The sequence below is a fragment of the Oryctolagus cuniculus genome, chromosome 10, assembly GCF_964237555.1.
Source record: "Oryctolagus cuniculus chromosome 10, mOryCun1.1, whole genome shotgun sequence".
In the NCBI taxonomy this organism is placed as follows: domain Eukaryota; kingdom Metazoa; phylum Chordata; class Mammalia; order Lagomorpha; family Leporidae; genus Oryctolagus; species Oryctolagus cuniculus.
The window spans coordinates 31,488,587-31,515,676 of NC_091441.1; the positions used below are offsets into that span (position 1 = coordinate 31,488,587).

The window sequence follows — 27,090 nt, forward strand, 5'->3', positions numbered from 1 at the left end:
AGGGGGGCATTCAGGGCAAGGGCCTGGTTGTTGAAGATCCAAAGGAGACAAAGATTTGGGGTGGGGCTGCAACACAAGTGGTGGTCTCCAGGCGTCATGGCGTGTGGAGCATGATAGAAAGTGAGGCTTAGCTGCATGATGAAGAGTGGGTGTGCCAGGCTTTCAGCCATGTTGAACTGACATGAAAGACCATGGGATTTGGGTGGTACACATGGCTTGGGTATTAGCAGTTCTTTTTCTTTCTTTCTTTCTTTCTTTTTTTTTTTTTAAATCCCTTTCTGACTCCCTACCTCACCCACATCATTATTGTTCCTTTTTTATTTAGGTGGTTGGGGTAATGCTTATTAAAGGTGGCATTTAAGGAAAGGCATGAAAAAGATGAGGGAGTTGGCCCTGTGGGTACTGGGGAGAAGTGTTCCAGGCAGAAGGATCTAAGGCAGTCCCATGCATGTCCTGCTCTAGGAACTACAAGGAGGCAGGATGGTTAGGGTGGAGTGAGTGAGGGAGAGTAAGAAAGCAAAATAGCACAGGCCAGGTCACGTAGAGGTAATAACTAGCTTTTACTCTCAGTAATATACTGCATAACCTTAGGGTTTTGAAGAAACCCTGGGATTTAATGGGTTGTGGTGCTTTGCTGAGAATGGATAGGGGCCAAGAGTAGAACAGAGACGACCTAAGCGACTGTCGCGAGAGTCCAGGCAAGAGTGATGTGGGTTGCCCCAAAGTTGTGTGAATGAGGGTGGAGAGAAGTGTTTGAAGTTTGAGAGCCAAGAGGATTTGCCAAGATTTGGCAGCGGAATGAGAGAACGCGGTCAAGGAAGACTCCTGCAATGGAGCAGTGGGGAGGCGGGGCAAGTTTTTGGGAGACGATCAGGAGTTCGATTTTGAACGTCTTGATTTTGAAGTGTCCATTAGACGTTCACATGGAGATGTGGGATAGGGTGAGTTTGTGAATCTAGATTTTGAGAGAGCTTGAAACTGGAGATAAAGATTTGGGAATCATTTACATATAAATGATATTTAGTGCCAGAAATGGAATTAGGTCACTTTGGGGATGAGTATAATTTAAAAAGGGTGACAGGTGAACTCAGGGACAACCCAGTTTTAACAGGTTGAGAAGAGACGGAAGCAGCGAAGGACTGTGGGAAGGACGGGTTGGGATGCACTCCCAGTGTCCTTCACCAAGAGTGTAGTGTCCTAGAAGCTGATTGAAGAAGTGTAGGAAGGAGAAGGGAGAGATCTAGGAAGCAAAATGCTGCTGATACACGCAGTAAGGTTGCTAAGAGCAGCACCAGAGCAGTGACAGCCACGAAGTTGTAGTCATAGCAGAGACCATTGCCCCCGAACCTTCCTACCTGGGTAGCATTCTTGCATCTCCCAGGAAGAGCTGGTGGAACTTCCCAGGGAGCATGTGGTCTGATGTTTATACCAGTGAGTCCTACTCCCATTTTATCTGTTCTGTGCCAGGCATCATGGTAAACGCAGGGATCAGACATGAATGATAAGCAGACCCTGCCTTTAGGGTAATCCAGTGATAAGTATCCTATGAAAGGTATGAAATGGAACCATCCTTGATGAAAAAATGCCTCATCATTATTTTTAAGGAAGGAAAGAAGTTTTAATTTTACTTAGTGAGAGTTCACAGAGAAAGAAAAAGTAATGAAACTTCTCACTTGTTTTTCAGAACTTAAAAATTGCTTAATTTTTAAAAAAAATTATATTTATTTATTTGAGAGACAGTTACCGACAGAGAGGGGGAGACAGAGAGAAAGTTCTTTGATCTGCTAGTTCATTCTCCAAATGACCACAATGGCCACAGCTGAGTTGGTCCAAAGCCAGGGGCCAGGAGCTTCCTCTGGGTCTTCCCCATGGATGCAGGGGCCCAACGACTTGGGCCATCTTCACTGCTTTCCCAGGCCGTTAGCTGAGATCTGGATCAGAAGGAGCAGCTGGGACTCAAACCTGCACCCATGTGGGATGCTGGCACCGAAGGCAGAGACTTAGCTTACTGCGACAGAGTGCCGGCCCCCCAAAATTACTTTTTTAAAAAATGATTGCTTACTTTGTGATGACTTTTTTCTTATTGCTTATTGAATGTATACATATAAGTACATGATGCAAAAATTGACAGCCAAGAAATGAAATGCCCAGAATGCACTTCTATGAACTGTTGTTGATCATTTGTTGTGTTCTTCATTAGGTTTTTTCCTATACCCCAGTCCTCTACATAGTGTGGTTAAGTGTCTTTCTGTGCTTTTCATCAATTCTTCCATTTCTGTGTAATTTCTTGATTATTTTCCCTCCTGTTGAATATTTCTAAAATTGATTCTATACCTCTATGTAACTTATGTGGAGATCAAAAATGAAGAAATATAGATTCTTCTTAATCTTAATTTTTAGTTGTAAGAAATGGGTTAGCATAAAATTATGTAAGCACTAACTTTTGCACATGTGGCTCTATCAATGGAATTGTTTGAGTTGTATTGTGTGGTCTGTAATGATTATATATATATATATATATACACATATATATACACACACACACACATATATAAATATATACGCACACACACACATATATATATACACAAAATGTCTCCTCCTGAATCTTTATCTTAACTGAAGAAGACAAAGTAATTAAAAGTTGGCTTTTTAGAAAAATTGTAAGTGAAATGGAATTACACATTTTAAGAATAAGAATGGATTCAGACTTTGTTATAAGAATTTTATTTCTCCTGAATTCATTGGATTTGTCCCTCTGCTTTCTGAGAAGCATATAATGACAAACTTCCAAATGTAGAGCATGTGGTAAGTATACATATTTCTTGGCTAGTTCCATAATTTCTTCATCTTAGAATTCCAGTACCTGGGACAGAGTTCAACGTGTAGTTGGTACTCAATTCTTGCGAATTATAGGTCATCATTTTTATCTCAAGAAGCATTTTTTGAACTCAATGGTGAAAATTAGAGGCAGATCAGCTCCAGAGAAGTATAAGTGATAGTCCTTGCTCTCGCAATGCTTGTGGCCTGTTTGGGGAGATAGAGCATAAAGGTAAATAACTGTGGAGGTAGTGCGTGGTGAGGGCCGCGTGACAGGTACCTGTCACAGGAGTTCAGAGGGAAGCTGTCGGGAAAGGTTTGTGCTGGGACAGGATCATCACTGAGTTCTCGAGCCAGTCTTCCATTAAGTGGATGGCCGGGACTGTTTTTGTGGTGTTTAGATTATGATGGTGGTGAGGATGCTGGTGGTGCCTCAGAGGCTGGAGGCTTGGAGACTGTTCAGGACCTGGTTCCCTCCCTGGGGTTTGAGGAAGTGAAGTGAGCCCCGGGAGCCCTCAGCCCTGCTGCTGAGTCCCCGGCGTTGCAAACCCCTGTCTTCCTGTGTGCATCCCCAAGGGCCTGTCCCTACCGCAGGGGTCTGAGGCAGCCAGGCCAGGTCTGCGTCCCTCGCTCTCACAGTTGTGCTTGCTGCACTTGCCCTTCCCGCCTGCCCCTGCCTCCTTTGGCTTGGCCAGTCCATTCTTGAAATCAAAGCAGCAGCTCTTCTCTCCCTTTTCCCCACCCCCAGTTAATTCCTTCTTTGGTCCTAACGTCTCTAACAAAGGCAAAGGTGGAGAGAAGAGAAATCCACCACCTGCAGAGGAAATAAAAGCCTGCACAAAGGCTTTTGTGTTTTTCCTGGAGGTTAAAAAATGTCTCTTCAATTGGTTATTGAACCATTTTAGCTGCTGCTGACAGTAACTCCTGGGAGTCCGGTAGGGTGTAGGCGAGCAAGTTAGGGAGTAGTAGCTGGTGGGAGGAAAGCATTTGAGGCTGCGTGAGCAGTCCTGGCATGGGACGAGGCAGCTTCACGAGGGTGAAGTGGTGAGCGGGACAAAGACAGGTCAAGAGCGTCTTGAGGGGAGGGAGAGCGTTTGGTTTAGTGGTTAGCCACTAGTTGGGAAGCTCCTGTCCCACTTTGCAATGCTCAGGATTAGATTCCTGGCTTCAGCTCCCAATTCCGGTTTCCTGCTAATGTGCACCTTGGGAGAGAGTAGGCGATGGCTCAGGTAGTTGGGTCCCTGTCTTCCACTTCGGAGTTCTGAGCTCGCCTTGGTCATTTTGGATATTTGGAGAGTGGGCCAGCAGATAGGAGCTGACATTTGTCTCAGTAAATACAAGAAAACAACAACAACAAATACTGAGGCCTCATTTTTTAAAAGAAATTAATAAACTACCCAGGGGCTGGGGAAGAAGCCTTGGGATGGCGTGTGGGAGGGGGTGTATGGTGGTTGCCAAGTCAGGATCATGTGGTCCATCCTGATTACCGCCAGCTCCCTGCTTTCTTGGTCTCTCTCCCAGGTAACATCCCAGAGTTTCTTAAAGCTTAGAAAAGAAACCAGTCTACCCCCCCCCCCCCCCCCCCCGTTCTCTGTGACACTCTCACTTCCTGCTGCTTTACTTTTGCTTTACTTTTCATTCAGTTCTTACTCAGGAAATTCTTTTAGTCTTTGTTTTTAACCGATTTATTGAGCTATAATTCACAGATGGGAGACCTCAAAAGGAATGAAAAGATCATTTTGGTGCAAAATTTTTTTGAAATTCATGCTTTTTTTTTTTTAATAATACTTCTTTCCCAAGAACTTTTTGAAGACCCTGCACACTATACAGTTGGCCTGGTTAAAGTGTACAGTTCACTGTTGGTACCATTATGGAGTTGTGCAGCCATTGCAACCTGGAATTCCATCGTGGCTGCCTCTTGTTAAATTCATTCTATGGGCAGCGGATGAAGGTTCTAACTGTAGGTCCTCAGACACTATTTGTCTTTTAAAGTACTCACCCTAGTGGATGTGATGTGATGTGATTTTTGTGATGTGGTAGCTGATTCTGGCTTTGATTTGCATTTCTCTAGTGGCTAATACATTGAGCATCTTTTCATGTGCCATTTGTGTATCTCTGGAGAAATGTCGAGATCTTTTGCCTATTTTAAAGTTGAATTGTCTATCTTTTATTATTGAGTTGTAAGAGTTCTTGTATATGCTAGATATAAGCCTGTTATATCTGGTTTGAAAATATTTTCTTTGGTTCCCTGGGGCCGTCTTTTCACTTTCTTGGTAGTTTCAAGTGTGTAGCACAAAAAGGTTTACTTTGATGAAGTCCAATTTATTATTTTTCTCCTTTTGTCACTTTTGCTTTTGGTGTCACATCTAAGAAGGCTTTGCCCAAATCAAAGTAGTAGGATTTACTCTTCTGTTTTAGTAGCTTTTCCATAGTCAGTCTATCATCCTTTTGGAGTTTATGTTTGTATATTGAATGAGGCTGCAGTTAGAGGGCTGGTGTCTAAGTTCATTCTTTTTTTTATTATTTTATTTTATTTTTTTTAATTTTTGACAGGCAGAGTGGACAGTGAGAGAGAGAAAGACAGAGAGAAAGGTCTTCCTTTTGCCGTTGGTTCACCCTCCAATGGCCACCGCGGCTGGCGCGCTGCAGCCGGCGCACTGCACTGATGCGATGGCAGGAGCCAGGTACTTATCCTGGTCTCCCATGGGGTTTTGCATTAGGGTATCCACTTGTTCCAGCACCATTTGTTGAAAAGGTGATTTCTTTCCCATTGACTTGTCTTGGCACTTTTGTCAAAATTGGTTGACTGTAAATGCTAGGATTTTATTTCTGGATTCTCTGTTCTGTTGGTTAATTTGTCTATCCGTATGATAACACTTTTTTGTCTTTATTATTGCAGCTTTGTAGCAGATTTTGAAAGTGCAATGTGTGACCTTTTTCAACTTTTTCAAGTTTTTTTTTTTTTTTTTTTTGGCTGTTCTGGGTCCCTTATTTTTCCATATGAATTTAAAGATCAGCTTTTCAATTTCTACAAAAAAGGCAACTGGGATTTTGCTAGAGATGGTGTTGTGTTTATTATCTTAAGATTGTGAAAGACATGGAATGTCCTTCCATGTATTTGATCACCTTTAATTTTTTTCAGTTAATGTTTTGTAATTTTAGAGTACAACCTTTATACTTCTTTTGCTTAATTTATCCCTATGTACTTTGTTCTTTTTATGCTAATGTTGATGCAAGTATTCTCATTTAATGATTGTTAAACTAACTAAAATTTCACCTCTGCCCTCACCAGCATTCCCACATTTCTCTCACTCTAGCAAACATTTTTCCTCCTAACTATTCCTTTCTGACCTCTCAGTGTAAAAAACTCTCAGTGATTTGTATTAGCTGCGCACTATGTGGCTGGCTTCCGAATCTGATACCCACAGTTCATAGTGTGGATGGAAATACTTTTGGAAGGGTCTCTGGTTCCTTGAATCATTACCATTTGCAGTTTGGCAGCCATGTTCATTTCAGCAAGGTGACCTCAAAATTCCACTTAAGGAATGTTGATCTTTGCTTCTTAACATATGAAGGCCCCACTCTTTTAATCTGTCACTTTTTGTTTGCTGGACATTAGGAGCAGAATAAGGCAAAATCACTGACAACCTTCCTTAAAATATCATAATAAAGAGAAGGTATTTGAGTGATTTCAATCAGATTTTTAGTTTGTTTGAATGTTATTTAAATAATTTTTCCATTTTTTTTATTATTCAACCCAGCTTTCTTCAGTATCTAGTTTGTGTGTTAATGCTTGAGGTATTTTTTTAAATTAAAGATTGATTGATTTATTTGAAAGGCAGAGTTACAGAGAGGAAGAGGGAGGGAGGAAGAGAGAAAGAGAAAGAGAAAGAGAGAGACAGAGAGGTAGAGAGGTAGAAAGGTCTTCCATCTGCTGGTTCACTCCACAAATGGCCACAACAGCTGGGGCTAAGCCATCCGAAGCCCGGAACTAGGAGCTTCTGGGTCTCCCATGTGGGTGCAGGGGCTCAAGAACTTGGGCCATCTTCCGCTGCTTTCCCTGGCCATTAGCAGAGAGCTGAATAGGAAGTGGAGCAGCTGGAACATGAACCAGTGCTCATATGGGATGCTGGCACAGCAGACAGTGGCTTTACCCACTATGCCACGGCACCAGCCCTGAGGTATTTTATTTATTTGAAATACAGAGTTACAGAGAGAGGTAGAGAGAGAGAGAAAGGTCTTCCAACTGCTGGTTCACTCCCCAAATGGCTGCTCAGTCAGAGCTGAGCTGATCTGAAGCCAGGAGCCAAGAGGTTCTTTAAAAAAAAAAATCCTCACAGATACAGCCCTTCAACCTTGGACCTCCAGAACTGTGAGCCAAAGTAAGTCTCTTTGGGGTTGGCACTATGGTATAGCGGGTTAAATCGCTGCCTGCAGTGCCAGCATCTCATATGCGCATCAGCTGCTCCACTTCCCATACAGCTCCCTGCTAATACACCTGAGAAAGCAGTGGAAGATAGCTCAAGTGCTTGGGCCCCTGCCCTGGCGTGGAAGACCAGATGAAGCTCTTGGCTCCTGGCTTTAGCCCTGCCCAGCACCTTCTGATGCAGCCATTTGGAGAGTGAACCAGCAGATGGAAGATCTCTGTCTCTCTCTGACTCTCCCTTTCTGTACTCTGCCTTTTAAATAAATGAATCTGTCTTAAAAAAAAAAATAATAGGTGCTGGCACTGTGGCATAACGGTTAAAGCTGCCGCCTGCAGTGCTGGCATCCCATATGGGTGCCGGTTTGAGTCCCAGCTGCTCCACTTCTGATCCAGCTGCTGCTATGGCCTGGGAAAGCAGTAGGAGATGGTCCAAGTCCTTGGGCCCCTGGATCCGCGTGGGAGACCCGGAAGAAGCTCCTGGCTCCTGGCTTTGAATTGACTCAAACCCAGCTGTTGTGGCCATCTTGGGAATGAACCAGCAGATGGAAGACCTCTCTGTCTCTCTGCCTCTGCCTTTCTGTAACTCTGCCTTTAAAACAAATAAATAAAAACTATTAAAGATTTAATTTATTTGAAAGGCAGAGTTACAGAGAGAGAGAGAGGGAAAGAGAAAGAGCTGGGGGTTGGTGGTGGGGCAGTGGAGAGCGGGATCTTCATCTGCTGGTTCACTTCCCAAATGGCTGCGATGACTGGGGGTGGGCAGGCTGAAGCCAGGAGCCTGGAACTCCATCTGGGTCTCCTACATGGGCACAGGGTCCTAAGGACTTGGTCTATCTTTTGCTGCTTTCCCAAGTGCAGTCACGTGGAGCTGGATTGGAAATGGAGCAGTCAGGACTTAGACCGTGTTCATGTGGGATGCTTGTGTTACAGGCAGTGGCTTAGTCTGCTGTGCTATAATGCCAGCCCCTGCAATGACCTCTTAGTTCCCAGAGTTCCAAAGTGGCACAGGGTGTCACATGGCAGGAGACAGAGCATGTGCATGCATGTGTGTGTATGTGAAGCTAGATGTCCAAACTCTGGTCTCTCTCTGCTTTTGTAGCCACCAGTGTTCAGTCATTGGGGCTCCTCCTTGATGGCTTTATCTAACCCTGGTCATTGCCTGAAGGCCCTAACACTGAACACCATGTTCAGGTTAAATTTTCCTCCTCTTAATACCTTGCAATAGCAGTTAAATTTTCAACATGTGAGGCCTTGGAGGACGTAGTGGCAGGGGAGGTGTTGCTGCACAGTGAAACCAAGCCATAGCAGTTTTCATTTTATGTATCCTTATATTTTGTGACCTGCAGCATTTATCAAACCCAAGTAATTGGCATTGGAATAGTGCTGGTAACTAAAATGTAGACCTCAGGGCTGGTGTTGTGACGTAGTGGGTTAAGCCACTGCCTGCTGTTCTGGCATCCTATATGGGCACTGGTTCGAGTACCAGCTGCTCTACTTCTGATCCAGCTTCCTTCTCATGTGCCTGGGAAAGCAGTGGAAGATGACCCAAATGTTTGGGCCCCTGTACTCACATGGGAGACTTGGATGAAACTCCTGGCTCCTGGCTTTAGCCTGGCCCACCCCTGGCTATGGCGTCCATTTGTGGAGTGAACCAGCAGATCCAAGATATCTCTCTCTCTACCTCTGTAGCTCTTTCAAATAAATAAATAAATCTTTAAAAAACAATAAAATGTAGACCTCATTTGGATTTCAACAGTTTCTACTAGGGTCCTTGTTCTGTTGCAGGATCCAGGATCCAATATAAGATTTCACCTTGTACTTGGTTGTCACACTTCTGAGGTCTCCTCTAATCTTGGACAATTTCTCTCTCTTGCCTTTACTTTCACCTCAGTTATTTTGTGTACTTTCCTGGAGTTTGATTTTTGCTATGTTTTCTCCTGGTTAGATTGGGGTTGTGTTGTTGGGAAGGACACTGCCGAGGTGATAGGCCTTCTAGGAATATCCTGTCTGGTCATCTGCTGTCAACATGAATTCCTGGTGATGATACCTTGATCACTTGGTAGGGTTTGGTCTGCCAGGATTCTATGCTGAAACTTGACTATTTTCTCCTTTGTAAGTGCTAAGTATTAGGGAGAAAACACTTTGAGGCTAGGCTCTGTTTCTGTTTAAACTCTCATTTTAGCTTCCATCAGATTGGCTGCAGCAGTTACTACCATGATGTTGTAGCAGTGATTTTCTCTGCTTCCTATTCCATCTATATTTATTAATTGGAATTCTTCTGTGTGGAAGAGTTATCACTTCTTGCCCATTTAATTTACTTAGGTAGTTATTTATGTTGTGGGTGTTTATAACTCATGGGCATTTATTTTGTTCTATAGGTTATAATCCAATCCTGTAGTTGATTTGCTGGGCAAGTTGTCCCAGCATCTTCTGCTTGAGTTTTTTTTTTTTTTTTTTTTTTAACATTTATTTATTTATTTGAAAGTCAGAATTATACAGAGAGGAGAGGTAGAGAGAGAGAGAGAGGTCCTTCATCCGCTGGTTCACTCCCCAGATGGCCGCAACGGCTGGAACTGCACCAATCTGAAGCCAGGAGCCAGGAGCCTCCTCCTAGTTTCCCACATGGGTGCAGGGGCCCAGAGATTTGGGCCATCTTGCACTGCTTTCCCAGGCCACAGCAGAGAGCTGGATTGGAAGAGGAGCAGCCAGGACTAGGACCGGCACCCATATGGGATGCCGGCACTTCAGGCCAGGGCGTTAACCCACTGCGCCACAGCACTGGCCCCTCTGCTTGAGTTTTGAGTGAACTTTCCTCTTCCAGTTTTGAAATGTAAGTTGTTGCTTACTGTGGTATTTTTCTGTAAAAATTAGACTAGTGAATCTCCAAATTGAACGTTCTCAAAATTAGATGATACTATATGTGAAACACATTGCTTCCTGCATTTAGATTCCATTTGTTAAATGATAGCATTTAGAATTCCACAGTTTCAGAATTCTCATGCCGAAAGCATCAGTTATTGTTATATTATTTCACATTATAAATCTTGTTTTCAGGAAAAGAAGAAATATGAAACCCTACAGAAGGAGGAGTCTGACGAAGTCTCCCTTCCAAAAACCTGCAAAGAGCAGGAAATCTCGTTTCCTGCTTGTGAAGTCAGGGGAGAGCACGTGAAGGAGTTAAGTGATGCGCGCCTCCAGAACGATGCTGCCAGTGGACAAAGCGAAAGTGAACTGTTTGAAATACCACTCACCTCCTTGACTCTGAGCAGCGAAGGGTCCCTGGCGTGTAACATGGAGCCTCCAAAGGAAGGGGAAGAGGGCAGAGCCTGCGTCAGGGACAGTGCAAGCGAGCTGCAGGTTGACTCCGGAGACAATGTTGGAACTAAAATAGAAGCCCCCAGGAACTTCTCGGAAGTAGAGGGAAGTAAATTGGTGCAGTGTGGACCTTCCGAAAGCACACTGCAATCTAGTTTTTCTTGCATTCAGCAGGAAATGGAAAATTTACAAGTCAGAGAAACTGAGGATAGGAAAGAAGACAAACCAGCCCTGGGCTGTTCTTCAGAGGTGCTACAGAATGTTCGCTTGCAGAGTTCCTGTGAAGCTACTGACATTTTTCAGTCACCCAGGGTGAAGAAACTGTATCCCCAGCTGCCCGCTGAGACGGCTGAAGTGCCAGCTCTAGTGGCAGTGAAGCCCTTGCTTTGTAGCGAGCGACTCTACCCAGAACTCCCATCTCAACCGGAGCTAGTGCCATTTACTAAGGAGCAGCTAAAAATCTTAGAACCTGGCTCTTGGCTGGAAAATGTTGAGTCATATTTGGAAGAATTTGACAGTATGGCTCATCAGGACAGGCATGAGTTTTATGAGCTGCTTTTGAACTACTCCCGATGTAGAAAGCAACTGCTGCTGGCTGAAGCTGAGCTCCTTACTCTGATGTCTGATTGCCAAAATGCGAAAAGTCGACTGTGGCACTTTAAAGAGGAGCAAATGCTTGTGCAGGTATTTTGACTAGTGTTCTGTGAAGTTTTCAGGAGCCTGGGGAACTTGGCAGAGGAGCTGCTGGCCCTGGAGTCTGGTTTGTATACACATACTGACCCTGCCTTAGCCCAGAGTAGTAGCGCAGGAATCACAAAGTCAAATGCCCACAGGGCCCAGACATTTAACCTGGAAGAGTGAAGCAGGCTGAGTGGGACAGTGGTCAGGGGTAAGTTCCTGCCTGATCTAGAGGGAATAGCTACTCTGGAGTTCTAGCTGATTGTTCCTATGATTATTGCTTGGTCCAGTGTTGCCACATCTTGATTTTCCAGGAGAAGCTGGCAATCTGGATTTTCACATGAGGTGTCCTGATTGGAAAATGTTGGCAACTAGTGAAACACATACAATCATAATATAGGCCAATATATCATCTCTGCAGGTCAAATTTAGCCGTGGGCCACTAGCCTAATCCCATGAACATCCAGTGGGTAGAGAGTATCAGGGTTGAGAGGAGATGAGGAAATAGGGACGGTCATTAGGTGTGACCTTATCGGGGCAAAGGTGATGGAAAGGAAGTCATTTCATAGTGGCCTGGAAGGAATGGCAAGAAAGAGAAGGCCACTACTGATAGTGAAAGCAACCTACAGGAGACATTGGGAGAAACACGTGATTCCCCATTCCTAACCCTTGTTCATCGGGAAACCCATATGTCTCTGTGTAGATAATAGGGAATCCTTGGAGAAAGAAACATTTGGGAATACTACAGTCAAGAATATAACTGGAGGAGTTAGCGTTGGGAAGGAAAGGGATTTCTTTTGAGCAGAACTACAAAGGATGAAGAGGATAGGTCCAGAGATGTTTTGAGGTACCTTGACATTGAGAGAATATACTGACCTCAGTGTTGTTAAAGTGGAAGGTAAGATCATCAATCATTTTTTTTAAAGATTTATTTATTTATTTGAAAGTCAGAGTTACAGAAAGAGAGGAGAGGCAGAGAGAGAGGTCTTCCATCAGAGGGTTCATTCTCCAATTTGCCACAACAGCTGGAGCTGCACTGATCCAAACCCAGGAGCCAGGAGCTTCTTCCAGGTCTCCCACAGTGGTGCAGGGGCCCAAGGACTTAGGCCATCTTGTACTGTTTCCCAGGCCATAGCAGAGAGCTGGATCGGAAGTGAGCAGCCAGGACTTGAACCGGGCGCCCATATGGGATGCTGGCACCTCAGGCGGTAGCTTTACCTGCTACACCACAGTGCCAGACCAAAGATCATCAATCTTGAGTCTTAGGGGCAAGCTCTTTATTTTCTTACACCTTCCCCTTCTCCCTGACTTTTTATATTTTTTGAGATATTCCTGGACTTTTTTTTTTTAACTTTTATTTAATGAATATAAATTTCCAAAGTACGGCTTATGGATTACAATGGCTTCTCCCCCATAACGTGCCTTTCACCCGCAGCCCTCCCCTTTCCCACTCCCTCCCCCCTTCCAATCACATCAAGATTCATTTTCGAAGACATTCCTGGACTTTCTAAAGTTACTTTTCTTTGAACTTTTTTTTTTTTTTAATTCATTTTATTTGGTAGCAGGGAGAGATCTCTTCTATTTGCTGATTCATTCTCCAAGTGCTTGCAAACAACTAGGGCAAGGCCAGGCCTAAGTCAGGAGTCAGGGATTCAATCTGAATCTCCTACCTGTGTGGCAGAGACTCACATCTTTGGGTTGTCACCTGCTACCTCCTTCCTAGGGTATACATTAGCAGGAAGCTGGATCAGAAAAGAGTAGCTGGGACTCGAACCAGACATTCTGATATGGGATGTGGACATCCCAAGCAGTGACTTAAGCTGCTTATTCCCAATCCCCCAACAGTGTTTCTCTTAACTTGTGACCCATTTATGGTTGGCATTATTTCCTTGGCACGTGATCTTATGGTTGCTGGTGGTGTTCTTCACCCAGTGGCATTGTTCCCTCATCATGATTGTAAGCTCTTTGAAGATGCTGCTGGAGCCTCTGCATTTTATGCCTGTTGCCTGATTACGTTAAAGAGTAACTAGTTTTGTATTTCACCCTTCTGTCCATTGGTAGGGTGTCTGTGCAGACCAAGTGAAAGTTTCTGGCTATCATCGCTACCAAAGAGTAGAGATGAATGAAAATGCCCTGGGAGAGCTGAAGAAACTATTTGATGCCAAGTCTGAGCACCTCCACCAGACCCTGGCCCTTCACTCTTACACCTCTGTGCTCTCAAGGTTGCAAGTGGAGTCTTACATCTATGCATTGCTCAACAGTTCAGCTGTTCTGAGATCTTTAGCAATTCATCAGGAAGGCCGAGGTATGTAAGTAATGAAGGTCTCACTCTTTCTTGTGCTCTAAAATGAACAAAGAATTGAGGGGTACAGCCTGGGTGAACTGCTTGTACACTGATTGTTATTGCAAGGGACCATTTTGCCTCCATTTTACCTGCCTCTCAGTGCACGATGAAGACCTACCTTAATGATGTTGCTAGGAAGCAGTGCTGGGTCTCCTTCCCCGTGGCTGTCACCCTCTGCTTCTGTGGGATGCCAGAATGCCTGCTCTCTAGCATTGATGTCCCTCGCTGTCCTAGTTTATGTGCTTTGTTACCAAGTTGAATCCAAATAGTTTTTTGACTCTGAAACTAATTATCAGGATACTTTTCATCTCCTGTCTGTTGTGCTTTATTTTTGAGTGTCCAATTTGTTGGACTATGCTAATATTCAACAGAGGATATATAATGTTTTGAAGTTTTTATCTAGAATTTTAAGAAATTAGCCCTTACTGGGCCGGTGCCATGGCTCACTTGGTTAATCCTCTTCCTGTAGCGCTGGCATCCCATATGGGTGCCGAGTTCTAGTCCCAGTTGCTCGTCTTCCAGTCCAGCTCTGTACTGTGGCCTGGGAGGGCAGTGGAGGATGGCCCAAGTGCTTGGGCCCCCGCACCCACATGGGAGACCAGGAGAAGCACCTGGCTCCTGGCTTTGGATCTGCGCAGCGCTGGCCATAGTGGCCATTTGGGGAGAACCAATGGAAGGAAGACCTTTCTGTCTGTTTCTCTCTCTCACTGTCTATAACTACCTGTCAAATAAATTAAAAAAAAAAAGAAATTAGCCATTACTACATATTAGGTATTAAATATGCTTATTGAATTATGTAATTTTTATTCTTGGGAGAGACGTTAGAATTCCTTAAAGTAAACCCCAATCCCCTTGTTTTCTAAACTAATCAAAGAGTTAGAGAAAGGCCAGAGATCTGCCGATTTTTGAATAACAAAATAATAAACTACAATAAAGTTAATTTTCCTTTGCTTTGGAATTCTTCATAGTTAAATATTTTTGTTTATCTCTTGAGCAGAAATTCACATACTTTGATGCAACTTATCTCCTTGGATTTTTGTCTGAACTGAGTATTTTAAAGATAGTTTCTGGTTTGTTCTAACTGAAGACATTTAAAGTAGTTCTCCCTACAATACCATTTGTGTGGGACTCATTCAATCCTCTTTTTGAATTTATAGCTTCTAAGCAGACAGAAAGTATTCCTTCTGACTTGTGTCAACTAAAGGAGTGCATTAGTGTCCTATTCATGTTCACCAGGAGAATCAATGAAGATTCTCAGTTCCACGACGATATTCTTCTCTGGCTGCAGAAATTGGTAAGAAACAGAAATGGACAGAGGCTCTTTCCTTTATTTCCCTAGTAATTTAAGAATTATCTTGTGCTTCATATCTTTCTTTGACAACTTCCTCAACTAATTGATTCAATGAGTTAATTACTGACTACTTTCATCATGACACATGGTGATAAGTTATTTGTTATATTTGTTGAGCACAAAGTGCTGGCCTTCATTTTAGGGAGAAATAGAATTGTGGGAAGAATGCCACATTGAAGAGTGGCTGCATGTTCAGAAGGCAGGTATTGATCTAAAAACTGTACAGCGCTTGTCTTTTTATCATCTCGTTTAATGCTGCACTGTCATCTTTAAATTTTATTTATTTAAACGAAGAACTTAAGATTGTGTGAGAAACCAATATGTGATACAGTAATATGAATTTTGGGTACTAAGCATAGAGTTGAATCAAGAAGTTGAAAATAAGAAGTGTGCATGTGTGTGAGTGTGAGAGAGACTATAAGCCGGTTTATCCAGGAGAAACTGAGATACCTTACTTGTTCAGTTGAGACAAGACATCATGGTAAATCTCCTTTTTTTAAAAATTGTTTTTAAGAGAAAGGAGAAAACTATCAGGACTTAAAAGACTCAGGAAAGATGTTAGGTGTATTATGGGGGTGAAGGGGTTGGGTATTTGTTTATTGGTTGTATTTCTCAATGAGGGAGCCTTGAGAACTTTTTAAAACTTACTTTTTGAGAAGTGGACAGAGAGAGAGAGACAAATAGCTCCCATCTCCTGGTTCATTGCCTGAATGCCTAGGAGCTGGAAACTCAGTCCATGTTTCCCACATGGGGGCAGAGACACAGCCACTTGAGCCATCACTGCTGCCTCCCAGGGGTCTGTGTTAGAGGGAGATTGGAATTAGGAGTGAGGGGCACGTGGACTTGAATGAAGGTCCTCCCGTCTGGGATGTGGGTGTCCTAAGCGAGGTCTTAACTGCAGTGCCAAACGCCTGTCCTTCGGTACTTTTTTTAGGTTCATGCTAGAGTTCTTAAATTTAAGATGTTCAAGCATACTTATTCAGATTTTGAGACACTAACAAAATGAGTAGATTAGACTACTTGACTTAAATCTTTTCACATGTGGCCAGAAACATTAGTGATTTGCCAGATTTGGAGAGACACTACCTGTGATGTTTTAATCACAGTATTCATAGATTCCTAGACCTCTGTGATAGAAACTCACTTGGTCTGTTGTTGTGTCTAGTTAACCCTTGGAAAGAGTGCGTGTGTATAAACGTTGGATAGCTCATTTTACCATATCTGCATGTAGCTCCTATTTCTAAATAGTGAAGCCACATGTCCTTTATTGTTCAGGTGTCAGTGTTACAAAGAGTCGGCTGTCCCGGAGATCACCTCTTCCTTCTCAACCATATTCTGCGGTGCCCAGCTGGTGTTAGTACTTGGGCTGTTCCTTTCATCCAGGTGCGGTGTGGCCTTCGCATTCCGAGGGGGTGGGCAGAGGTTCCAGTAGACGTTTGTCCCGAAGAAATTGCTTAAGACAAAAAGGGGGGACTACTTCACAGTGTTGATAGTTGAAATAAAATTCTTAAAATAGACCACTGCCTGATTTGTAGATCTGAAGCTTCTTCCCACCTACAATTGCTAAAACTGACAGGCAGATGTTCAGTGGTGGTCTGGCTTGGTGGGGTCCGGAGTGTTTAGTTCTGTGAAGTTGCTGTACAGAAAACCTAGCCAGGACTTTTTTCTGTACTGCTCCACACAGCTTCCTAAATTAGTTCATCCCACAGCACAGCTGGTACTGGGAAAAGAAGCCACCAGCACCTCCAGGTTCTTTAATACCAGCAGAGAATGTGGGTCTCCTGTGTACTTAGGAGTTGACTATTTTATTACCATTTCTCTTCTCTGCTGCCTGCCTCTGAGTCATTTTGTAACCCATAATAACCAGTCAGATGCACAGGAATCAAAACTTTGCCAGGTTCAACTTCTGCACTTTGCTTTACTTTTGTATTTGGAATCTTTTGAGTTAGAAGGCAGATTTGTTTCTCCTTGGGCTAAAGTCCTAGTGTCACTCTCCATCCCAGCTTGTTATTTGTATATTTACAGCTGAGTCATTGCCGCCAGATAACCCATGAGCTATGTCTCCCCCTTGTGGCTGATTGCAGACACTTAGGTGACTGGTTTCCTTTTCTGATTTCAGATCAAAGTGTTGAATAACCCATCAGGAGTCTTTCATTTCATGCAGTCCCTTGCCTTGCTGATGTCTCCTGTCAAGTAAGTGTGGAAGAGCTTCGCGAAGGGTTGGCTGCTTAAACTCTCTAGATCCCAAGAAGAAAACCACTAAGGGAAGTGTTAGCATTCCAGAATTTACCGTTGCAGATTTTGTTTGGGTTTGATATCCCTTGTCCCAAAATGACTGTTTTAATTAATCATTTACATATAAACAACCCTGTTTGGGATTCGCCTCTTTAGTCATACGTGCTATTGCGAAAGGTGCCTCAAACGAAACAGATGATCTCTTTCTTAGAAGAAGCGATTTAGTGCCAGAGGAGAAAAACACAAGGAGTCTTAAGTGCTAAACTGAGAAGCCATGGTGGACGCAATAGAGAAGAAGAGAATAGAGCTCAGTGGAGTGGCCAGAAAAGGTTTCTTGGTGGATGAGCTGAGTTTCAAGAATGGATTGGATTTCATCTGGAGAGAAGGACAAGGGACGCATGCAAGTGAGGAGAACAATGTGAGCGAGGCCCCAGTACAGTCAGGATGGACACAGGGCCCCTCGTGGCTGGAGTGAAGACATGTGCAGGTGATGGTATTAGGATGTATAACGGGGGTTGGTTGGGTTATGGACAACCTTGAAATAAGTTAGAGGAATCTAGGATTGATATGATCTTGCCTTTGTAGGAATTGAGGGTTTTTGAGCAGGGGTCAAAGTTGTATTTAAGCAAGATTAGAATGGACTGAAGCCATGCTTAATTGCAAGGACATCTGGCTGTCCTGGCTCTGGAACCTAACTCAATATCAAGAGGCCACATCTTAAGTGGGGAGAAGGCAGAGTCTTTGTGTAGGTAAGCCTGAGCAGTTACTGCTGCTGGCTTTCGGGTGCTGAAACGTCTGTTATCCCAAAGGCTTGAAATGGGGCAACGGTAGTAGGAACGAACAGGGGCCTGAAGGTCATCTGCCCAGGAAAGGATATAGTAGCTGATTAAATAAAGAGTGTGGGAAAGGAATGGGTCAGACATCATTCTATACTGAGTCTAAGTGACTGATAGGTATTGGTGGCTTTAACAGAGAGCCGAGAGAAGAGAGCTATTTTATAAGGAGGTCACTGACACATGTGAGTGGACACATACAAGTGGCACGTACCAGGGACATCTGGGGTCCAGGATGAGCTCATGCGGGCAAAAGAACAGCACTGGCACTTCTGAGTTAGAAGTGGAAGAAAGTGTCTGGTTACAGTAGGAGTGGATGGATCTTTAGGGTCAGGGCAGAGAGGAAGGGACAAGGGACTGAGAGCTGGTTTGTAGCCTAAGAGAAGAAACTTGCTGGGTTACGCGTGCTGATCAGACCCAGCCCACGCCTTGGGAAAGCCTAGCTGACAGTTCTCCAGCTTCCTCTTCCTTGCTGCCCGGATACAGGGCTGCTCCTCCCTGTGACAGGGTTTCTGCCTTTCTCTGAACTTCCTGGCCCTACACAAGCCTCTGTGTTACCTCTGGATCACCCTTCTTTATTCAGTGAGGCCTGCTTCTTAAAGTTGTCTCCCTGGAAACCCTGTGTCATCTTGGTTTGAGTCCTGGCACTGTAGCAGTCCATGTGCACTGAGGGCCAGTAGCTGTGTTAGTCTGAGCACTCCTGCAGGCACTCGGATCACTGATTCAGAGTGCTTGTGGTCTCCCCATGGGAAAGAGTGAGGTTGTCATTTTTTGCTTTCTAGCTGGTTCTTATTTCTCGTTTGCTGACTTGAAGCCTGTGAAGGCTGAGGGTGAATAAAGGACCCGGCTGCGCCCCTAGGGGCTTTCTGTTGATGTGATTACCTCTGTTTTTCAGGAATCGAGCCGAGTTTATGTGCCACATGAAGCCCAGTGAGCAGAAGCCGTCCTCGGGGCCCGCATCTGGGACCTGGACTCTGGTAGATGAGGGAGGAGAAGAGGTAACCGTCATGTCTGCGTTTCTGTGATGAGTCACTTTTCATTTGTTTTTCATTAACATGGCATTTGTACAGTGGGGTACAGCATCCTGCTTCAGTACCTGTACACTGGGTAATGAGCACCTGCGTCTCCTCCAGTGTTGCCTTTTCTAGGCATTGGGGATGTCAAATGCTTCTCTTCTAGTTATTTTGGAATGTGTGATTAATTGGTGTAGATGGGGTTACCCTGCTCTGCTGTAGAGCATTGGAACCACTCCCCTCGTGGTGGTGGCTGTCCCCCACCCCCTCCCCCCAGCCTCTTCCCCGCCCCGCCTAGGCTCTGGTGACCTCTGTTCTACCTCTGCCTCTTTGTTCTCTACTTTAATAATTTTTGAACTGTTCTTATGTGCCAGCTATTCCATGCATTTTTCACAGATTATCTCATTTCATTCTCCCCAAAACCCCCATTTCAAAGGTGGGGGAACTAAGGTGTGTGGGTGCACTAATTTGTTCCAAATCACATCATCATTAAATGCTGAGCCTTAGACCACTGTGCTGTGGCATTGCCCTTCCTTAGAATATCCTTCTGTTCTGGGAGAATTTGAAACCTGGAAATTAAATGCAGCAGTATTATGTAAAATTTATATTAGGATTTTCTTTTTTTATTTTAATTTTTACTTCTTTTTATTTGAAAGGCAAACAGAGAGCTAGAAAGATGGAGGAAGACCTTCTATCCACTGGTTCACTCTCCATATAGACACAACAGCCAGGGATGGACCAGGCTGAAGCCAGCACCTCAAATTCGATCAGTTCTCCCTCATGGGTGGCAGGGACCCAAGTATTTGAGTCATCCCTGCTGCCTCCTAGGGTGTGCACTAGCAGGAAACTGGATCAGAAGCAGAGGAGCTGGGACACACACCAGGCACTCTGATGGGGTTGCAGGCATTCCAAGTGGTATTTTAACTGCTGTGCCAATGCCCAAGCCAGAATTTTCTTTTCTGTAGGAACAAGCTTCTGGGGTTGAGGTGTCATCTACAGATAATGTGAGTCTGAATAATAAAGAACTGGGGTTCACCAAGATTCTGCCTTAACTCTTTTTTTTTTTTTTTTAAAGATTTATTTATTCATTTGAAAGAGTTACACATAGAGAGGAGAGGCAGAGAGAGAGAAATCCTCCATCCAGTGGTTCACTCCCCAATTGACCACAACAGCCGGCGCTATGCCAATCCTGAGCCTGGAACTAGGAGCTTCTTCCGGGTCTCCCACGCAGGTGCAGGGGCCCAAGGACTTGGGCCATCTTCTACTGCTTTCCCAGGCCATAGCAGAGAGCTGGTTTGGAAGTGGAACAGCCGGGTCTCAAATTGGTGCTTATATGGGATGCCAGCACTTCGTGCCAGGGTGTTAACCTGCTGCACCACAGCACTGGCCCTTGCCTTAACTCTTAGAATGCCCATAGGTCTTCTTATTTGAAAGGTAGCAAGATAGTTTTCTAGTTTGGTGAGAATTTAGTGATCAAAATCCAGTTTCATGAGGTAATACCTGAATTTTTCTTTCTGTACACATGGTTAGTATATTTGTACGGGATTTTTCTTTCAGCTAATTACTACTCTAGTGCTTTTTCCTCTGCCAAATCCTGACTTGATGTTATTGTCCAGGATGGCTGGTAACTGGATTGACTAAAATACTTCTCTCTCTCTTTTTTTAAAGTTATGTATTTATTTAAAAGTCAGAGTTAGTAATACAGAGAGGGAGTGAGAGAAGGATAGATCTTCCATTGGCTGGCTCATTCCCCAGATGGCCACAGTAGCCAAGGCTGAACCAGGCCGAAGCCAGGAATGATTTAACCTGCCACACCATGACACCAGCACCAAAATCCTTCTCTTTCAAAGAAGTTGAAAGTGCATAGTGGACAGTTCTCATAATGACAGTTGCAGAAACTCTGGACATCAGGTCTGTGTGTTTCCCCAGTGCTCGTTCAGAAGTGGGAATCCCTCTCTGAGGCTCAGAGGAGGCAGCGAGGGGCTGGGAGATGATGTGACGTGTGAACGTCTTTGCTGGGGACTGAGCAGTCCTCCTGGAGAGTTTCCCAGTGCCTGGTGCACACGGTCCTTTAAAAGCTGTTGTTGACCAGTAGTTTTTTTCAGAGTAGTCTTGAGTTAGAAATCTTTTTCTCTGATCAGTTTTCCGCATTTCATCCCAGATGATTATAATGGGTGGATAAGGACCCAGTAAATATTGAATGAATTTAGGTATGTGGGGAGGTGAGGAGGTTGGGAGAGCTGTAGCACATAGGTGGTGGGGAGCAAGGTGCTGCGGGTTTCAGCTCGGCACACACCAGCATCTGCTGGAATCACCAGACCTTGCCCTGGCCCGTGGCACACATCCAGCCTGATGACTCTAATGTACAGCCAGAGTCCAGAAATGGGAGTTTCTGAGGTTCTTTTTTGCTAGCCATTTTGGACATGCAAGAGGGTAAAAATGAGTGGCTTCAAGAGGTTATGAATGAATTGCATTAGTGATAGGAGGAGAGGATAGATTCTTCAGGTTCTCCGGATCCTTTTACATCCTTCCATTTTGAATTTAGCATGTCTTAGGACACAAGTCAGTTTGGTTTCTAAGATGACCTTAGTTCTGTGCATCAAACAAAAGGACCCCAAAGATGTCCCCTATGCATTCTCTATGGGCGACCACTGTTATTTTTATCTGGCTTCCAGCAGCATTGACAACAGAACTTCAATCATCTGTAGCAAATGCTAATTGTTTCCTCATCAGTCTGTTGATTACTACAGTAGAACTTGATTTTGGGGGAAGAGAACTGAGGCTAAAACAACTCTAGAACAAAGTTCTTTAATTGATGTCAAAGCACAGGGCCACACAGTAAGGTTCCCAATCTAGGGGATTATTATTATTTTTTTTTCTATCTTCTTTGGGATGGAAATTTACTGAGAGCAGTTTCAGCTACTAAACAAACGGACATGACCCAGATACATATACAGTTGTGATTGTTGGGGGCTGGCATTGTGCCATAGTGGGTAAAAGCTGCTGCCTGCAGCACAGACATCAATATGGGTGCTGGTTTGAGTTCCAGCTGCTCCAGTTCTGATCCAGCTCCCTGCTGATGTGCCTGGGAAAGCAGCAGAAGATGACCCAAGTGCTTGTGCCTGTGCACCCACATGGGAGTGCCCGATAAAGCGCCTGACTGCTGGCTTCTGCCTGGCTCAGCCTTGTCTGTATAGCTATTTAGGAAGTGAACCAGTGGATGGAAGATCTTCCTCTCTCACTCTGTCTCTCCTTTTCTTTCTATAACTCTGCCCTTCAAGTAAATAAATATTAAAAAAAAGTTGTGATCGTGTGAGAGGGCCTCTAGCCTGGTGGTTAAGATGCCCGTGATCAACATTGCACATTGCCTGGGTTCAATTCCCTGCTGTAGCTCCTGACTCTAGTTTTCTACTAAGGCAGACCCTGGGAGGCAGTAGTGATGGCTCAAGTGATTGGGTTCCTGCCACGTACCTGGGAGACCTGGATTGCATTCCTGGCTCCCAGCTTTAGTCCTGGCCCAGCCCTGACCATTGTGTGCATGAGGAGATTGAACCAGTGGATGGTAGTCTATAAAATGGAGACTATAAATTTCTGTCCTGGAGAAAAAGTCCATTGAAACTCGTGAAAATACTATGTATGCTTCCTATGTACCATTGAGACCTGTGATGATTTAGCTCCTGTAACTAGTGATCTGATCAAATCAGCTGACATGATTTTGCATTTTTTCCCTTAGGATGAAGACCCTGAGACAAGCTGGATTCTCCTTAATGAAGATGACTTGGTTATCCTTTTATCACAGTTTCCATTTCATGAGCTCTTTCAGCATCTTCTTGGATTTAAAGCAAAAGGTAGACTATTTCTTTGGTCATAAATAAAATGTGGCAATGGATACATCAAGTCTTCTTACTTCTTCTGTAGGCTCCTAATTCAGTTTTTCCTGAGCGTGCTTATTCTAGACTTCCTTTCTCTCATGCTTGTAATTCTCCACTTTCTGCTTAAGTAAGAGAAGGCTGACTGGCTTATGTGCTGTCCAGCTGGAAGAAATTGTTTTTTAATTTTGTGATTTGTCTCAAGTTTTCAATTTTTCCATTTCATGTTGCTATAGGAGCCAGAGTAAAGGGATTGTTGATTTGTTGCCATCTTTTTTTCATTATTTATACCTGTAGACTGAATTTTTTCTCTTGTACTTGATTTACTTCCAGGTGATTATTTGCCTGAAACAACAAGACCTCAAGAAATGATGAAAATTTTTGCCTTTGCCAGTTCATTAGTGGAACTTCTGGCTGTAGGGTTAGAAACCTTCAACAGAGCACGCTATCGGCAGTTTGTGAAGCGCATTGGCTATCTGATCAGGTAATACTGCTGGTGCCCTTCCGCCTCTGTGTGCTTTCACCCTGCCTGGCACAGACATTGCTTCTTAGGAATGATGGGCATTTGAGGCTTCTGATTTTACTTCTCATAAAAGGAAGACATTTTCTTCTTTAATTATCTCAAATTTAGCTGGCTTGCTAGATAGTGTTTTTGGAGTCAAGATCCTTTGAGCTGCTGCTGCATTGAAGTCTGGGCCAGAGAGCAGGGATCAAGGAAAAAGCTGACTCTTCTTTCTTTGCTCCCTCCTCCTCCATCTCCTAGCTCTTGCCTTGGAATAGTCGCGTAGCTATGGAAACTTGGCATTGGCTGTTTATATCATTGTTTCCTTGTTTTCTCACTTCTTTATTCTTATTCTGATTTCTGGCAAATATCTTTTAAAAAAATTACAAAGACTCAATCAGTGGCCACTTACTTGAAGTGGGAAGGCTTTATTGGGTATTTGAGTGAAAAGTGGGTTGTTTTTTATTATCAAGTGCCTTACTACATTTTGCTTTCCTCTGAATTCATTTTATACCTTTTGCTTCTGCATCACAATTTTTCCATCTATACTGTTTCACTCTCTATAGCCTTACATATACTGTTAATTTTTCCAAACTCCTCCCCTGAAAAAACACCATAAAACAGCAGAACTTCTCCCCCTCTTTACTTTTCTATCACAACACAATTAGCTTTGATGAATTAATTAGATTAGGTTTATGAGGTAAGCAAGTGATTACTGGGTGCCCTGAATGGCAGGGAGGTTAAAGTGTGGAAGATCTGCGTCCTTTGGCATGGGCAGGGGTGAAGTGTGCCTTTTCCAGGATCCAGCCTTCTACCACCCTCCCTGCTGCCACCTAGTTCTTTCCTAGTTGTTCCTCACCGGTTGCCACCATGGGCTGCTGACGTCTCTTCCTGCTTCTGACCTTGCCTAGCCCCCTTCCATACTCTGGTGTGGTCTCACAGCAGCCCGTGTTCCCATCAGCTCATGCCGCTCTGTGCTCAAGAGTGTCCTGTGCCTCCATCTCAGAGTACAAGCCAGAGTCCCCATGATGGTCTACAGGAGCCTCCACGAGCTGGGCTCCTGCAACTCTTCTGAGTTTGCTTCCAGCCTGTCTGTCTCTCTAACTCTGCTTTAGCACACTGGCCTCCTTCCTGTTCCTCCTGGAAGAGAGAGATGCATATAAATATGTATTGAATAAATGAATTCTTTCAATGTAATGGGAAGGTGCTGGTATCGAATGAGTTAGTGAAAAACGCCCTGTTGTGTGTCTTTGTGCTCAGGATGACCCTTGGCTATGTGAGTGACCACTGGGCTCAGTATGTGAGCTACAATGGTTCTTCAGGACTGCCCCTGCAGCCCTACTCCCTGGAGAAGCTACAACTTGAATTTGATGAGCTGTTTTTGAGGGCTGTCCTGCATGTGCTGAAAGCCAAAAGGTAAAAAATAGGAGGGTAACTGGTGAGAATGAACTCTGCCTGGTAAGAAAGGTATTGACTAATTCAATGTCTGTGTCTTAACATGTGTTATGTATTTCTTATGGGCAAATTTTTGGGCCCTAGTTTCCCCTTCTGTAGTGTACTTCCTGTTGACTGAAGTGATCTCTTTCCAGTTTCTTTCTATCTTAAAATAACTCTATTCTGATATCTCAGTTTTGCCACTCTTAAACTTTTAGGGCAGTCTTAAAGATAGGAAAAAAAGGTCGAATTTCATCACCCACTCAGCCACAGTGCTTTCAGTGGGGCACAGTAGGCACTCAGGATGGGGTAGTGATTCTATCTTACTGTAAGAGTTTAAGGTCTAGGAGAGCCATAGATCTTGGTCCCCTGGCTTGGTTATGTAAATGCTGGCTCGTGGTTGTGCCCCTGTGTTGCTGCCTACAGCCTAGGATGTGTTTGAGGCATGGGGAGGCTCAGCTATGCCTACCACAAAGCCTTCCCTGAGGTCAAGTTTAGGGGGAGGTTCCACTGCAGGAGTGCACCCTGTAGGAAATGTGGACCGACCCCAACCGTACTCACAGACTGCTAGCTCTTCTCTGCTTTGGCCTTTCCCGAGCAAGGTTCCCTCTGGCCATGTGATTCTGAGCCTCACTCCCTGATTCATTGTGTGTCATGCAGTGAATTTGAGTCTCGGTCTGCCATTTTCTGTTACCCTGTGTGAGGTACTTTTTATTATTGGTCTCACTTTGTTCATTTATAAAGTGTAGGTGGTGATAAGAATACTACTGTTCCACTGACTCGTGGGTAGGTTCCAAGGATGTATTGTGGTAATATGTAGAAGTTCTTTTTAAACCACAATGACTGTTCAGATGTAGGTATTGTTCTTGTGTGACTTCAAATGAAGAACAGAGTAACAGAGAAAGTCCAGGTTTCTTTTGCTAAGTGGTAGCCACTTTTAGGTACTCAGAAGGCATGGATCTAGCATAAATAAAGCTGGGCCTACAAAATTATCTTTAGATTGTTTTGTTACGCGGAGCACCAAGTTGTATTCAGGACCCCAGCAGTGAGTCATCACTGTAGCACCTGCCTGCTGTACAGGGAAGCCAGCACAGTGCGTGGGAACTTGTAACAATGTTCATGCAATTCACAAAAAAAAAAAGAGATTAAATTTTAGAATGTTGAGTTCTGTTGTTCTTGAATACAACTTATTTTAGAAATAAATGGTATGAGAACCAGTTATTTAAAGTCATGAAATTTAAATTAAATTGAACTGAACCCCTCAACCTAAAGCCAAATGAAACCAATGCAGACCGAAAGATAGATAACAGAAACCTAAGCCAGACTCACTGAGGTTTGCCATGAGGGGAATTTTGTAGCCCAAAATATATCCCATATGGTGATATTACATTGAGGATCTCTGTAATTTCCATTTATTGTTTTGGTATCTGTTATAAAACAGCATCAGGTCTTGTGGGAAGTGCTAGGCTAATTAGACAGAAGTGTGGCCTACCTTACAGAAGTTTCTTCACCTCTTGCTCAAGAATGTAGCTGTTGCTTTTCCAGACTCTAGGTCAGTATGGGTTTGGGCTACCAGTTCTTTGCCTGGGTTCTAAAAGGTGGATTAGGCATATACTATTCATTTCTTTTTTTTCTCAATAAATTTTTTTAAAAGATTTATTTGTTTGAAAGGCAGAGTTCCAGAAAGGCAGAGAGAGAGAGAGAGAGAGAGAGAGAGGTCTTCCATCTGTTGGTTCACTCCCCAAATGGCCATAATGGCTGGAGCTGGGACCATCCGAAGCCAGGAGCCAGGAGCTTCTTCTGGGTCTTCCACGTGGGTGCAGGGGCCCAAGCACTTGAGCCATCTTCCGCTGCTTTCTCAGGTGCATTAGCAGGGAGCTGCATCAGAAGTGGAGCACCTGAGACTTGAACTGGCACCCATATAGGATGCTGGCACTGCAGGGAGTAGCTTTACCTGCTATACCACAGCACTGGCCCCTAAATTTGATTTTACAACTTACCATAAAATTCATATACAGTTTTAACAAGCAGTTATTGAATGCTCATTTTTCTGAAGATACTGATTTAAGTACTAGATAATTGAAATACAAGGCTGTGGTTACAAACTGGTTACTGAACAAGACCTGTTTTTGCTCTCAAACTGCTGATAGGCTAGTATATGTGCATACATTACAGTACTATGAGGTATTTGTCACAGTGTGATTTAAGGATCATTTGAGTTTGAGTCACCAGGGGTTACTGTTAAAGACGCAAATTCTTGGATTCCCAGC

General features: G+C 43.9%; 1 protein-coding gene across 3 annotated transcripts in view; it reads left to right on the forward strand.

The window, feature by feature from the left end:
- EPG5 (ectopic P-granules 5 autophagy tethering factor) overlaps positions 1 to 27,090 on the forward strand; it is a 109,097-nt gene that overhangs the window by 3,759 nt on the left and 78,248 nt on the right. For 2 of the 3 annotated variants that reach the window (XM_070050250.1, XM_070050251.1), the window contains exons 2-10: positions 10,301 to 11,245; positions 13,301 to 13,544; positions 14,741 to 14,877; positions 16,210 to 16,317; positions 17,054 to 17,127; positions 18,898 to 19,000; positions 22,749 to 22,863; positions 23,218 to 23,368; positions 24,647 to 24,802. In XM_070050250.1, the coding sequence (XP_069906351.1) occupies positions 10,301 to 11,245; positions 13,301 to 13,544; positions 14,741 to 14,877; positions 16,210 to 16,317; positions 17,054 to 17,127; positions 18,898 to 19,000; positions 22,749 to 22,863; positions 23,218 to 23,368; positions 24,647 to 24,802 (2,033 nt within the window). Of the gene's footprint in view, positions 1 to 10,300; positions 11,246 to 13,300; positions 13,545 to 14,740; positions 14,878 to 16,209; positions 16,318 to 17,053; positions 17,128 to 18,897; positions 19,001 to 22,748; positions 22,864 to 23,217; positions 23,369 to 24,646; positions 24,803 to 27,090 lie in introns of those variants that run through there. The other variant, XM_070050252.1, reaches the window with a different exon arrangement.